Source organism: Prionailurus bengalensis, chromosome B2 (genome assembly GCF_016509475.1).
Source record: "Prionailurus bengalensis isolate Pbe53 chromosome B2, Fcat_Pben_1.1_paternal_pri, whole genome shotgun sequence".
In the NCBI taxonomy this organism is placed as follows: domain Eukaryota; kingdom Metazoa; phylum Chordata; class Mammalia; order Carnivora; family Felidae; genus Prionailurus; species Prionailurus bengalensis.
Genome location: NC_057349.1, coordinates 33,409,165 through 33,424,574, shown reverse-complemented (window position 1 = coordinate 33,424,574; position 15,410 = coordinate 33,409,165). Strand labels below are relative to the sequence as shown.

The 15,410-nt window shown below is 49.2% G+C and overlaps 1 protein-coding gene across 8 annotated transcripts in view; it reads right to left on the bottom strand.

Moving 5' to 3' along the window:
* The window catches only part of SCUBE3 (signal peptide, CUB domain and EGF like domain containing 3), a 34,725-nt gene that overhangs the window by 18,029 nt on the left and 1,286 nt on the right, over positions 1-15,410 (bottom strand). For all 8 annotated transcript variants that reach the window (XM_043591235.1, XM_043591241.1, XM_043591240.1 and 5 more), the window contains exons 2-3: positions 3,497-3,619; positions 2,390-2,515 (exon numbers count right to left, since the gene is read on the bottom strand). In XM_043591235.1, coding sequence (XP_043447170.1) covers positions 2,390-2,515; positions 3,497-3,619 — 249 coding nt within the window. The remainder of the gene's footprint in view (positions 1-2,389; positions 2,516-3,496; positions 3,620-15,410) is intronic.

Genomic DNA, 15,410 nt, shown 5'->3' with positions numbered 1-15,410 from the left:
TTTCACTCACTTGTCAGAATTGGGTGTGAAGCCAGGGGAAATCAGGAAAGGGGCCAGGCTAAGAGGCACAGAGGTGAAAATAAAGATGGAGACTTGTCAGGAAGAGAAATGGGCAGTTGGTGGCAGCCAGGGAATGAGAGAACCTGGGATCTGGTTCTAAGTGCAGGGAGAACTATGGCCATGGTGCTGAGGTCTGAGGGGCAACAATGGGTAAAGGCAGCAAGCCTCAACTCCTCGCAGGGCAGGGACCATTTTTGTGGACAGGCTACAGCCCCATCCTTCCTCTCCTCCCTCCCCATGCCTGGGCTTGCTGCCATAGTCCCTAGCCTTTCTCCTATTTTGGTTTAACAAAACAGTCTGGTAGCTTGGCGAGGAGGGATGGGAGGAGAGCTGCCAGGCCACACCCTAATCACCACCCCAAATCACCACCCTCAGGTCCCAGAGCTAAGCTTATTTGGGGGCTCTCACTTGAATGCCTTGACTCCCTCTCTGTGCTACCTACTGCCCTCCCAAATCCATAGCCCCTCTCTGTCTTCCTTGGCCCAGGAGGCATCAGGGAGATTGGTCTCCAAACAGAGGAGCTGGAATTAGAGCTCCTGAGGCCCTCAACTGCTCCTCTCTTCCCATCCTCTCTGCTGATCCCTGAAACCCTGTCCTTTCCCCCATCTGGCCAAGGGCAGAGGGGCATGGATCCAGCAGGTTCCTGCCTGAGAGGTATACTTTCCTTTGCCTTATTCTTGTCCCTTCCCCCTCTGTCACTACACCCCTGATTTCTCCCCATCCATCTTCCACTGTGGCCCATCCTACATTCCATCCTTCCATATGTTCCCTTCTAATCCAACCTTATGACTTTGCTGCTCTAGCCAAGTTCTTTCCTCCAATTCTCAGTGGAGAAACAGACCTGGGGCATGGATGACTTAGGGTTCCCCTAAAAGCCAAAGGAAGAGTTGAGGCTTTGAACCCCAACCCTGGGGTTAGGGTTAGGTAGACCTCTGCTCCCTCTGACCCTTTCCATACCTACTCATTCTGTTATCCCTCTGGCTAGTTTCCCCCCAAACACAGGGAAATAAGACTTGGTGAGAATCAGGGGCCTAGTAAGGTCAAAGGCAACCAAACACCAGGAGCTGATGTTTCCGGTCCTGCAGGAAACTCTCTGTCCTGGTCAAAGTGTCACAGCTTCTCTTTCCAAAGGAGTCCCCAAAGAGGCCCTCACAAATAACTGGGCAGAAAAGTGAGGTCCTTCCCGGTAGCTACAGTGGTGGGAGAGGTGGCCAGGGCTGGAGGGGGAAGGGTCCAGCAGGAATCAGGATGTAAAGGCCCGGGTTGGGAGTAGAAGCATGTAAGCCTGGTCCAAAGATGGAATGTGACTGGGTTTAGAGGCAGCTCTGTAGCAAGGAGGCTCTCAGACTAATAGAACGTCAGGTAATTCACTGGTTTGGTCAGTTGGGGAAGCAGCCTAGCTGCTTTTCTGGGCATCATTCCTCTTACTTCTCTTCCTTTCCTGGTCTTCTAGTCTTCCAGTCTCCTATTTTTGTTCTGAGAGCAGAGAGGAAGAATTTGGAAAAGGACCCCTGGCTTCACATCTCAATTCCTGTTCTGCTATGGGCTTCAGTTTTTCTGCTTGGGGAAGAATCTGACATGGTCCCAGTAATTTTCCAAAAAGATGTGAGACCAAAGTTGAGTTTAGTGCCCTAGAGATTCTCCTATCTCTGCTCCAGCCCCTGGGACAAAGATCAGGTCAGACTGAGGCCTAAGAAGTGAGGAGAGGGTGAACCTGGAGATTGCAGGATGAGCTGGGAGAAAACCAGCCTCAAGGGCCAGAGGCTTCCCAGGGCCAGGGAAGAAGCATCATCATCATCATCACCATCATCATCATCATCAACAACAACATTCCTCCCATGTATTGAACACCTACTCTGCTAAGGATTGTACAGGGCTCTTTATACATGTTGTCTCATGGTGATTCACCCAACAGCCTTTGAGTGGGATATTACCATCCTCATTTTAGAGATGAGGAAACTGAGGTTCCCAGAGATTTAGTTGATTTGCCTAAGGCCCCACAGATAGTAAGCAGGAGAGCAAGGATCTGGTGCAGCCAAATCACCTTCCACCATGCTCTGCTCTATATGGCTAAACCCACTATTGTCATCTTCTGACCCTTGTCCTGGGAGCACTTGCTAGCACCATCTCCTCTGCTGTTTTTCATCCAGCAGCAGGATTATTTCATCCTCAGTACCCTGTCTCAAAGGGGAGACTGACCTTGTTCTCTATTTTGTGAGAATGCCACTTTCTGATCACCTTCCTCTTTTTGCCTGGAAACTGGGAAGGGCTGAAAACACCTCCTCCCCCACAAGACAGCCCCTGCCCACACCTCCTCTCCCTTGCTCACCCAGACAGTTGTGTCCATCATGTGCCAGGTGGAATCCATCATAGCAGGTGCATCGGTAATTTCCAGGGATGTTGACACAGTCATGCACACAACCTGCATTATCTTCTCGTTCACACTCATCCACATCTGTGAGCAAAGAGGATCTGAGGCAGCTGGACATGCCTCCCACTGTCCACCCCTGTGTTCAGCTTTGTGGTGGTTATGTATGTGTGTGTGTGTGTGTATAACCTTCTCTGTGTGTGTTTACATAATTACTTTCATAGCCTGCAAACCATTTTGCATTTTACTATTGTTTATCTAAACTTAAGTCATAAACATTTTCACGTCTCCCCCCGGTCTTTCTAATTACCACTGTACATGGTTGCAGAATATTCCACTGTGTTGCCAAATCATAATTCATTAATCTATTCTCTATTGTTAGATCCCTTCCATTTATTTTACTATTGTAAATAATGCATTAAAGGACATCTCCTGTGTGTTATTTTCTTTGAATTTCCCTTGAGTAGTTTCCCAAGAATAAAATTTCTGGGTCAAAGGGTATACATACTTTTTAAATTTCCTGCTGGTGTGACAAAATCACTTTTCAATTCATAGTGTCACCAAGAATTAACGAGTGTACCTTGTCCGCTAAAGTGTTACCAACACTGAAGGTCGTAAATTTAAAATAACATCTCAAGACTGCTTTAATTTGCATTGCTTTAATTATGAGGGGGGAAGAATGTGTTTGTTTATGGTATGAAATTCCCTTGGGGTAAACTGTTCTCATCCTGTGGGTATGGTGTAAGGGTCTAAAGATGGAGGTTCCAGTGTCAGGGAGCCTCAGGCCTCAGTCCTGTGATCCTGATCCCCCGCCCCCGGCCAAGCTGTGAGGCTGTGAACTATTCCCAGCAGAACCTCAGCTAGGCTATATGGTGCCTTTGAGCAAATGAGAAAATGGTGCCCTCTCTGGGAAAAAAGTAGCTGGCCACCACTCCCAAGCCCCTTCTCCATGCCAGCAGGGACTGCAGGCCTTACTGTCCTGCACAGTGTGGCTAACTCTGGGCAGTGGCACCCATTTCCACACTCAAGCAGGCCCCCCCCCTTCTCCAGGCACCCTCCCCGCCTCACCTTTGCAGTGTTTACCATCCCCTGTGTAGCCAGACTTGCAGATGCACTTGTATGACCGTGGGGTGTTCTGGCAGATAGCATCAATGTGGCAGTTGTCGGTCCCCTCCACACATTCGTCCACATCTGGCAGGGGCAGAGGAGGCACTTGAGACCCTCTGTCAGTGCATTCCAAGGGGTGTCTTGAAGGTGGTTCCCTAAGGGCAAAATCCCTTCTCCTCTAATGTAGAGACAGTGACCCCTCCAGAAGCAGGTGCTCTCCCACACCCTTCTGATTTCAGAGTGGGCTGACTCTGTAATTTCAGGAATTCAGAAAGAGCCCCCACTCCCCTCAGAAATACTTAATCCACAATGACAGCTAAAATTCCATCATCTGAAACACTTCTCTTTGATTGAAAAACAAACAAAAAACCCTTGGACTGGGTAGCACACTTACCTTGACTAGAAATGTTCAACTTAGCATGAATTAGTTTACCTCACTTCGGAGCAGGCTTAGACGGAGGGGGAAGAGAAAAGGCATGGGGACAGTGGCCTCTGGAAAAGTGGCAGGGTCCAGCGGCCCTTAGTAATTGAGGGAGGAAGAAAGGAAGGAAAGGGGCCACCTGAGAAATCCTCATCTGCCTTACAATTCTGCTTGAGACCAGGCCTGCTCCCACTTGCCCATCGTTGTGCGAAGAATCTTGAGAGGAAAGAAGTTCCATCCTGGAAGATTTCCCTCAGACCCTGTGCTGTCAACAGCAGAGGGACTGGGACCTGGCAGGGGCTGGTATCAGCAATCTGAAGCCTGATAAGTGGAGCCCTTGTGACTGTCCAGTTGACTCAGGCTCATCAGTCTGCCTCCCTGAACTCTTCCCTCTAACCCAAGGTGTTCCTCTTGCTCCTGGCTCTCACTCTGGCACAAGGTGCTACTCTACTCACAGAGCTATGTTCAAGGAAGAAGCAGCCAAGATCTAGCAAAAAAGAGGATGGTTCTGAAAGGACCTAGGAAAGAGAATCATTGATCGTCTTTGCGCCAAAGATTCCAACTTCTGAGGCAGTATTTTGGTGTACATAAAGCTGAGCTAAAATATGGCTAAATGTTGCATTCAGTTGACAATGTTTTATAGGGTGTTTTTGTGAAAGGTACTATACTGAAGGCCATGGAGGCTCAGCAGTGACTCGGCCCAGCCAAAAGGAGAGACAAATAAGTAATATGAAGCAGGGTGTAGTTGAGTGCCCCAAAGACATTAGAGAAAAGAGGAGGGGGTCCTCAACCCTGGCTACACATCATCAGAGTTAACTCCCTAGGAGATGCCCAGCACCATCCCCGGAGGTTCTGGTCAACTAGCCCTCAGTATTTTTCTAAAGCTCCCCAGGTGAGTCCAATGTGCAGCCAGGCCTGACCACCTCTATTAAAAGGAAGATCAGAGGAGGAAGAGATTACTTCTAGCTGTGAACTGGGAAACCCAAGTGTATAAGTAGCAATGTGCAAATAAAGAAATGGGATTTGAAATCAAGACAGTGCATGGGGTGCCTGAGTGGCTCAGTTGGTTAAGCATCCTACTTCGGCTCAGGTCATGATCTGATGGTTTGTGGGTTGGAGCCCTGTGTTGGGCTCTGTGCTGACAGCTCAGAGCATAGACCCTGCTTCAGATTCTGTTTTCCTCTCTCTCTCTCTCTGCTCTCCCCTACCCGTGCTCTGTCTCTGTTTCTTAAAAGTGAGTAAATGTGAAAAAAATTTTTTTAAAGAAATCAAGACAGTGTAGAATTGCCTGGCTTTTGTTAAAATGCAGATTCTCAGGCCTTATCGCCAAGCTATGGAATCCAAATCCTTAAGGTGCTTGATTTATTTTTACTGAACCTGAATGAGTGAGTGGACCAGTAACTGCTCTCAATTTATAGACACCCATGAGCCCTAGCTTGAAACAGTTAATTGTCTTCTGTTTTCGTATTTCGAGAAGTACTTCAGGGGCAAGGACTGAGGCTTCCTGAGGCTAAGAAGAGAACTGGAATTTGGAAGAGTGCCCCCAAACACCCTGCCTCAAATCTTCTGAGCTTCTATTCAGCTCTGCAATCTACCTTCCAACTCTCTTCGACTGCTCTGCAGTCAGCTGTGCTGGGTGATTCTAACTGCCGTAACTCACACTCTTCACCTCATTCAGGCTCTGTAGTCACGGTGTCTGCCTATTGGCCCACCCTGGGAACTCATTCCAAAGCGAAGGAACAGAGAAGGGGGGCATGAAGACTAGTTCATAAGAGAGGGCAAGAAGGAGCTCTGTAGAAAGTAAGAGCCTGCATGGAGTATCAGTTGGTTCAACTGATGGAGAATAAATGGTACCAAGAAATGTACTCTCATAAATAGAGCCTAAGCTCTGGAACCAGTCAATCTCAGATTCAAATCCAGCTCTACCTCTCTAGGGAGGCTTTTCTGATTCTCTTATTTCTTTCTCTTCAAAATGGGGATAATACTGCTCATGAGAGTCTGCGAATAGTTGATAAGCTAATTTGTGTAAAGTACCTAATAACATGGCTGGTAAATAATATGTTCCCAATGTAGAGAAGCTGGTTCTGACAACAGATACCCTAGGACTGTGCTGTCTATATGATGGTAGCCATGAGGCACATATGGCTACTTAAATTTAAATTAAAATTCTGTTTATTAGTTGCATTAGGCCAAGTGCTCAATAGCCATATGTGGCTAGTGGCCACCATCAGTGGTCAGCACTTCCAACATCACAGGAAGTCCTATTGGAGCACTGCTCTCAGAATTAAGAAGGGGTACTCTTAGGCCTGGGGGATCAAAAAACTTCCTGAGAAGTGGGATTCAAGTAGAGTTTTGGAGGTTGGATAAACATTTGACAGTCAGAAGAAAGAGATTTCAAATGTGGCTAAATGTATGAAGAAAGACAAGGCACCCAGAGGTCCTGTCCTTATTGTCTGTCCCCGCATTTATACACACCCTCCATGGTGGGGAAAGTTTGGTGTTTTTTTTTTTTAACTAATTCCAATGTTTGAATGGCCTAAGGCTTGGTTTATATATTCTTATTGGGTCCCTGGAGGAGGGGGGACTGGATGATTGATCGCCCCCTCCTTGTGGTGACCCTTGTAAGTCTTCGAGGCTGGCATGGGGCACTGGACAATCCCAGTGGCTAATAATCATCCTGTCTGTCCTGCTTTGAGCCGTCTTCTGTTCTTGCCATCTCTTCCCCAGCAGCCAGCAGGGCAGTTTGGAACCCCATCTAGAAGCTCTCCCTCTGGGGCCATCTCAGAGGTACATGCCTATCTCTGAATCCCTGGGTGCTTCGCTGGAGTCTGCACCAGGCTCTCTGGGCTCTCAGTTCTTTCCTTTGCCTCCTGTTCCCTGCTAACTAGTACCAGAGTGCCCCCGGTGCTGATGGCAGCAAACCCAGGCTTCCTGGTAATGCCTTTAGACTCTTCCAGCACCTGGGCTTCTCCCACCATCCTACCCACAACCTCATCTCCCTGCTCAGAGTGCTTCTCCTTCTCCAGCAAAGAGTCTCTGCTCTGGAAGACTTTATCTCCTACCTACTCCCCCTACAACATCTAAGCCTTCTGCCCCCATCCAAGCATTCACACACATCTCCTTCTTCACATTGGATATGCAGTCCTCCCTTTTCTAGCCATTCTGTTCCCAGCTTCCCAAATCTGGCTCAAAATGGCCTTCCCCAAAGCCCTTCCTGGTAAGCCCTATTCCTAAAGAGTTTCAGGTCCCAGAGGACTCCGTTTGCCTCGGCTCACTTGCTGCCATTGCTAAGTTGCTCTGCTAATGCTGAATGCCGTCTCGTCTGGCATGTTCAACTTTCCTCACTTGGCTGGTTATTCACTGAGGACAGGACCCTTCAACCATTTGAATGGAATCTTTCGAAGCAGTTCAGGCCTAAAATAGAGCTCTGAAATAGGGCCCCAAATTATATCCAGTGTCTCCTCCTTTTGCCAGTCCATTCTTTCAGAGCTGCCTTCACCACATCTGCCCACCCACGATTTGTCCATGCAGGGATCCCTTCAATACCCATGGGAATAGTCTCATTTCAGCTCTGAGGGTGCAAGTATTTTCTACCGACCTGACAAACAGTTGATGCTAGTTGGACATGGATTGGTTTAGACTGGTGATTCCCGACCCTGGCTACACACTGGGATTCCCTGGGGGCCTTTTTAAAAATGTGGATATCTAGGCACTCTTCTAGACCAGCTGCATCTGGATTTCCAGGGTGAGGCTGGGCTGCTGTCTATCTTCCTTTCCCAACTCAGATAATGTGAATAGATCATTTGCCTGACCTGGGAAGACACTGGGGGCAGCAAGATGACAGAGTGTTTGAGAAAAGGGTTTCTGGAGTGATACTGTGTCAGTTCAAATGCCAGTTCTGCCAGTGTCTGTGTGGTCCTGGGCCAGCTTCTGAACTTCCCTGCTCCTTTCTCTGTAAATGGGAATTATAATGATAGTGCCTCCTCATGGGGCTGCCATGAACATCAAATTAGTTAATACTAATCAAGTATTTAGCGCTGCAGCACAGGCATATAGTAAGTGCTCAAAAAGGTCCGCCGTTTTTATTCCTTCTCTCCAACTTTCTCCTCAGTATCATTTCTGAACCCATCTCTGCTCCTCCCTTCCCCTTATCGGAGCCCCATTTCAGGCCTGGTGTGGGGAAATGCGGCACCGAGAGAGCATGTGATGGTACAGGGAACTTTGGAGAGACACAGCCCTGAAGGTACCTCCTCCACCACCTGCCCCACCCATGCTGGAAGCTGCCCAAGATGGAGGATGAAGTATATAAGAGGCCAGTTTTAACCAAAAAGCTGCTCTCCACAATCCTTTGTGGTTGCTATCCGTTTGTGCTTTTACCACCACCCCAGGTATGAGGCTGGATCAAAAGCTGAATTGGGGGAGAGTGGCAGCTGCAGAGATACTACAGATAAGACCTCCCTGCCTCACCCTCTCCTGGCATGAATGCATGGGTCTGTAACTGCAACAGCTTTCCCCAGCACCATCTGACATTTCTTCTGGATTTGCTTCAGCACCTAGCAGAAGGCTCCATAAACTCTGCTCAGTATGGGGAGGACGGGTGGGATATGGGGGTGGCGTACAAAGGAGGAGAGGGCAGACCAGAAAGGGTGGATTATTTGAACATAGGCAATCCTAAGATTGGAAAGTATACCCCAAAAGGAAAGCAGGAGGACCCTCAAGGAAACACTTCATCTACTTCAAAATTTGGCCCAAGTCCAGCTCAAGAATAACAACAAATGGAAATGAGCAGAATGCAGGCTGCAGATAAGCAGACACCCCTAGGGAAAACCTACCCACCTTTACATTACTACAGTAGTTACCCTACCATTCACAGCAGCTGGGGGTAGTGTGGGCAGATTGGCTGGGCCCAGTGAGAAGGTCCAAAGCAGCCTGCCTGGGGTCCTAATGTGCCCACCTGACTGACATCCTTCTTGCCCAGGCCAGGTTGGCCCAGGGTATGTGGGCTTAGTGCAGGCTCTCTGATCTCCTGACCAATCACTTGTGATACCCTTGCATGCTGCCTTGTACCATTATTTAACTTTTATTTAGTTCACATGTATTACCTTCCTCCTGAAGCCTTCCTGAGGCTGTGGCTTCCGAATCTTTGAAAGCCACATGGCTGCTAGAAGGGAGTTGAACATATTCATTCAGCCACTCAACAAATAATTATTGCGCATTTGCAACATGCCAAACACTGTGCCAGGAGCTGGGCATCCAGCTGTGAACAAGACAGAGTAATATACTTGAGGCATTCAGTAAATATTTGTAAAACAGATGGGTGGATGTATCGGCGGATAGATGGATGGATTGGTGGGGAAGTGGATGAGGTCCATATTTGTGGCATCTTCTCTGTTCTATGTTACTACAAGGAAAAAGCTTTTTATCTTCCTGTGACTACCCCCCCTACTGTTCTAGGTGGAGAGCAGTCCTAGGAAATTTATCTTAAATTAAGGGTAAGGGGATAGGAAACTCAGAGAAAGGAAGATACCCACTTAAAGGCATCCATTTGGTGATGCAGAGGCCAGAAGAGACTGGGACCAATGAATCCAGGGTATAGGAATAGGATCCATAGGCTCTCAGGGTCTTCAGATAGTATCTGGAGCTGCTCTGGTGTCTCTTCAGAACATCCTTATTCAATAGATGTTCTTCAGCCTCAGTGTTAACTAGCTCTTGATGACAGGGCACCAGGGTCTACTTGAGACCAGCATACTATTACTGCTCCTGGTTAGTTCTCTTAAACTTTCCTCCATGTTAAGTAACATCCAAAGCAGAACCACCTTTGGCCATGACACCCTAACCTGCAGCCTGCACACACATAGCTGTATGTGTGTACGTGTACCCTACCTCTAGATCAAAAGGGTAACTCGGGAAACTGGTGGAGCCTGGCTTCCTAGCTGTGGCTTCTCAAGCTGTCTTCCCGATTCGGAACTGGGTGGAGACTCTGTGACCTCAACTGGAGCCTGGGCCCATCCTCAGCCTGGGCAAAGTGTAGGCAGGGGCAAAGAAGGCCTGGAGAGAGTCCAGGAAATCATACAAATGACCCCAAGGAGAGGAGACAGAGCACTTTCTTCTTTTTATTTAAAAAAAAAAAAAAAAAAAAAAAAAAAAAAAGTAGGCTTCCTCTTATATAAGCTTAGCCTACTCAGCTGAAGAGCCAGGAAAAGAACTTGGTGCCTGGTGACTGGAGGAGAGTGGGGCTGACCTGAGAGTCTTATCACCATCAAGAGGCCTTGGTGAGTTTCTCTCTGAAGTTCCTACCACCTTATCCCTAAACTAGCTCCTTGCTCATCTGAATGTACCCCACATGGACAATAATTTTCTCCTTTTCAGTGTGGACAGATGAAACCAACCCTGAGTCAGAGGCCTTCAGAGGCTGGGTTGGTAGGGGATCCTAGGGGGAGGGAGGAAAGAATAGAACACTGGAGAGACGGGGGCAGGGAGGCAGGTGGTGGGCAAAGGCAGGTTCCAGTTTCATGATTTATCAGTCTGATCTCTTTAAACTGATGGAGAAAATAACGTAAACAACAATGATGTCAGGTGATGCATAATTAGGTGTGCAGAGCTTTCACATACGTTATTTCACGTGGTCCTCAAATGGTTCCGTCTCTCAATACATAGATGGGGAACAAGCCCAGAGAGGGAAAGAGCAAACAGCTTGTGCAGAGCCAGACCCTGGGTTTTCTGACTCCTCATTCAGCACTTGCTCACTACGTGCTATTATCTATAAACACCTGAGGGAGTAATCTGTGCCTTAGTCATTGTGTCCCCCCCACCCCCCAACCCTGCCCCAACTCAGCACATGGTTCAGCATGAAGCAAGCATCTGATACATAACCATGGAATGGCCTGGAACTGACATCTGGATGTTCCTGGTAGGAAATCAGCAGTAGGCATGTGGGTGCCCGGAGGCTTTGGGCATGGGGGTAGCTGGAGGGAGGGCAGGGCTGAGTGGTGGGCAAGGAAGGAGGGCAGTGCAGTATGGTAGGCACAGACAGATGTGCAATGAGGAATGGGTGGGCAGTGCGGCAGAGGGCAGGTGTCTCCTGCCCTTGGATTCACTATGCTGGGCCAAGCAGCTGGTTAGAAACAAAAACAAACACCAGGGATACAGGTTCCTGCTGTTAACAGCTTCAAACCGCCAGAGGAAAACTCCAAATAAATATAATTAGAAACTTGTAAAAACGTCCTCTCTGTAAACTTGCTCCCCAGGGTCTAGCCTCTAAGCTCCCCCTTTCTTCCAGTCCCCCTGCCCCCCATGTCCACATATCCCAACACTCTACCCTCACCCAGGGACTCCTTAGATCTGTTTCCTTATTCTGGATCTTCCCTCCAGCCTAGCAGCTCCTACCCAGGTTTTCCCTCAGCTTGTCACCATCAGTGACCGGATGTGGACAGCCCCTAGCTTGGGGCTCCAAAATCCAAACCCCACAGCTCTCTAGGGCTATGGTTACAGCCACAGGGAAACCATAGGTTAAGAGTGAGGGCCACAGTGCCCTATTTAGGAGTCATCTTTTCACCTATAGGGCCGAATCAGTGCATCCAATGGCAACTACAAAACAGTGCCTTGGTCTGAAAAGGGGAGAGTTGTCGAGGCTGGAGCAGAGTACAGAGGGCTAGTGTTGGAGTTGAGAATCTATGATGTAGGACCAAGGACTGGGGCCTAGGGGCCTTGCCCAGATAGTATTCAGTTCCCAGAATACAGACATTTCAGCTCCACTTTTCAATGTTGTTACACGCACGCTCAAACACACATTTGTTTTGTAGGGGCTGTTTTGAGGGGGAAATACTCTACTTAAGGACAGAGAGCTATCAGGTACTTGTGGCCCCAGGAAACTGAGGTGGAGCAAGAAGGGAGGAGTAGCCAAGTGACAGACTCAGGCAGGGAACAGTAGAGTAGGGTCCAGGGAAAAGAGGGCCTGAGTGTCAGGTGAGAAGCCTGCAGAGGCCTGGCTGCAGGACCAAGGCTTGCTATAGTGTCTTCTGCCTTCAGCAGGAAGGATCTCAATGAGATATGCAGAATCTCAGAGCTGAAAAGGACCCTACTGATACTCTAGTCCATTTTACAAGTGAGGAAGAGAATTTCAGTTATTTTCTCAAAGGTCCCAGTCCTTAGGCTCTGCATCTACCAAAACCCACTGGCACCAAACGCCCCAGCACATGCCATTTGGAGCTGGCAGTACGTGGCACGGCAGGAGAATGGCCAGTCTGGTGACAGAGGGGCCAACGGGGGAGAGGGGAGGGTCTATGCCCCCTCTTAGCCCAGGTGACTGTCTCCTGTACCCCTCAAACATCCCTGGGTTGGCAATTGTATCACTTTCGCCCCAAGGACCAGCAGTCCCTGCTTCTAGACTCCTGTCTCATAACTGAGCCTGAAGAAGCTGTCCCCAGGTCTGGGCCTCTTGCGGGCACTGCCAGCCTCAGAGCAGCTCTGCAGTTTCCAGCCCTGACAGGGACTCTTTCTTACAAGTGGTCATGTGCTAGGGGTACGGGACGTCAAAGGAGGCCCACGCCCTGACACGCGGGGACCAGAATCGGGAGCAGGGACTGGGGTGAGTTCCGGCAGCAAGCCCCTCCACCTCCATCTTCTCAAGAGGGTCTGAAGCCATCCGTTCCCTTCCCCCACCCTCAATCCAAGGCACTGGACCAAGCCATTCCTCTTCTTTACTTCTCCAACGAAAACAAAACGCACACTGCCCCGCTTCCTTTTTCCTCTCACTGGAGCACTGCGCGCGCGCGCGCGCGCACACACACACACACACACACACACACACACACACACACACACCCTGAGTCATGCACACGCACGCTCGCACGCCCCAGTGAACGCACACCTCACATTCCCAAACTCACACCCAGGGCCAGCTCCTTTTACAACAGGTCCCAGCCGCTCACATCTCAAACCGGTTCTCATGCTCTCAGATTCCTGAAGGTTTCAGAAAACAATCTCATTTAGAGGTTGCTGATAACTTTCTTCTTTCTCTGCCTGTAGTAATTCTGGCCTCCGTGTCTTCTGTTCCCCTCTCTCATTCCACCCTGCAGACACTCCAGGAGATGAGGGGGAAGAAGTAGAGAAGTTCTTCCCTGGCCCCAGCCTTTCCCCACCACCCTGGGGGACATGTCACTGACAGAGGAAAGGTCAAAGGGATTCCTGAGGAATTTCTAAGTAGTCCACCCCCCCCCCCGTTCTCCACCCTTCTGGAAAAATGGGAGTAGGGGAGGAAGACAGGCTTAGAAGCAACTGATTGAAGATCAGGCTCCAAGAGTGGGGACTGACTCTCTCGCTCTCCCCAGTATGGCCTGGATGGGGCACGGGCAATAGCCGCTGCCGACGGGGCCACCCTCACCCGCTGACACGGTTATGGTTTTCATTTCATATTTTGGAGGGAGGGGCTAGGAGGAACAGTCCCCTCACTGTAAGAGCTGGCCACAGGAGCCTAGGGAAGCGGGGAGGAGAGGAAACAGCCACATTAAAGAGGAAGAGAGGGGTGGGGGAAAGAAAGAGAGAGACACACATACTCCCAGACAGAGACCCGGAGAGACGTACAGAGACAGAGAGACACTGTTTGCTGCCAGAGGAACGCTCTCAGTCCCAGGGATGGTGTTACTTGGAATTCTAAATACAAGACTTTATCAAAAATTTATCCCTAATGAGAAGAGAAAACAACCAGGTAAACTAAACGGCCAGGCTGGCTCTCCTGAGCCAGCCCTGGGGACAAGTTTTCCCCGGGAGGCCAGGAGACCTTTTCATTCAGCTGTAACTTGAGCCCTAAGCAAGGATTAGGTCTTTTTAACCACTGCTGCACACCCCCCCCCCCCCCAAGAAAAGCAAAGCAAATTAATGCTTTTAAGTTAACAATTATCTGGGTTATCCAGTCTGTCTACTTTAAAATACAGAGACAGGCACTTGAAAAACACTCAAAACCATGTACCCTCATGCTCACTCACTCGTAGTCACACAAGCTTACCCACCCACTCAATCCACACACAGTTCTCAAAGATACTAAAGTGTACATATCCACGCTTAATAACCAAATCACAGTAGACACTGACACCCAACTACATCACCTGTGGGTGAGCATGGTAAACTTCCCTCTCACACACACACTCACCTGTATACTCAGGGCTTCCTTTCTTGTCTCTCCCCATCCTCCCCATCCCTTTCCACTTTGGTTCTTTGGGAGGATGGAATCTCTGGAGAAAAGGCGCTTAAGTATATAGTACCTGTACTCTACATATAAACACACACCCGCACACACATATACACACTACACCCAGAGGTATAATAACTGTGCAAGGTATTTGCCAAGAGTTTCTATAATTTAAAGAAACCCACTAGAGCTTCCTTTAAAAACATGTGGCATAAGGGCACACCTGCTGGCACTAGTGACACCTAGGAGATATGTTTGGGAGCAAGGGATGACCACAGCACTCCCATCTATGGGTAAGGCTGCTTGTCACTACTTGTCCTTCCTGTGGCACTGGCCTGCAGATTGGGGTCCAGAGATAGCCCTCTAAACCAACAGACCTGTTGTTAGGCAATCTCTGGCAGTCCAGGTTGATATATTTCCTGAATAGCAGCATCAAAGGTAGCTGAAATGACAAGTTTCCACTCTATGCCAGGCTAGACTCAGGGATCAGAAGGAAGGAAGATGCACAGCTAATTGCAGCCCAGTCAGAGTGAGTGTGGCCTGAATAGGAGACAGTGAACAAAACTCTTAGTAAGTTCCTTGAGGGCAGGGGCCTCCACTCTGGCTGCATATCCCCACAGCACCCAGCAGGGTGTCTGATGAAAGAGGAAGCACCTCGGAGGGATTCTGAGTCCTTCTGTTCCTGAACAATGAGCTGATCTCCGCTTGGCACCTGTCCCTTCTAGGAGTCTCCATCAGCCCTGGGAACCCCCTTGAATATACTCTTTGCTCCCCCTTTTGCCCCCAGCCCCCCCCCCCCCAGCCTCACTACGCCAGTACAGACACTGGCTCCAAGTTGAAAGAGGTCCTTATCTTGTCTCTAGATTACTCGAATGAAATCTGTTCCTTCCTTCAGACTAAACTCCCTAGCTAATTCCATGTTATGAGTAAGTCAGCACACACTACAAAAGCCAGCTTTGTTTATGAAAACACAAGCAAATCCACAGTGGGAGAGGGGCTGCTCCCAGGCTGGGGGTGGCAGTGGTCGTGGGCTGTATGGAAGCAGGATGGGAGAAGAGGCAGTTTGGGGTGGGAAGGGGTGGGGGTGGGGTCTGGTCTGTGACAGCTGAGAATCTCTAGTACTCGGGTCCTGTTAAAGGACAGGTTGGAGGAGGAAGGGGGTGGTTGAAGAGGCAGTGTTTGGGAGAAGAGGATGGCATTGATATGGCACCTTCCTTTTAATGAAGTGGGAGCCTATCCAGTACACGGAGCAGCTTAAGGGCCAGGTG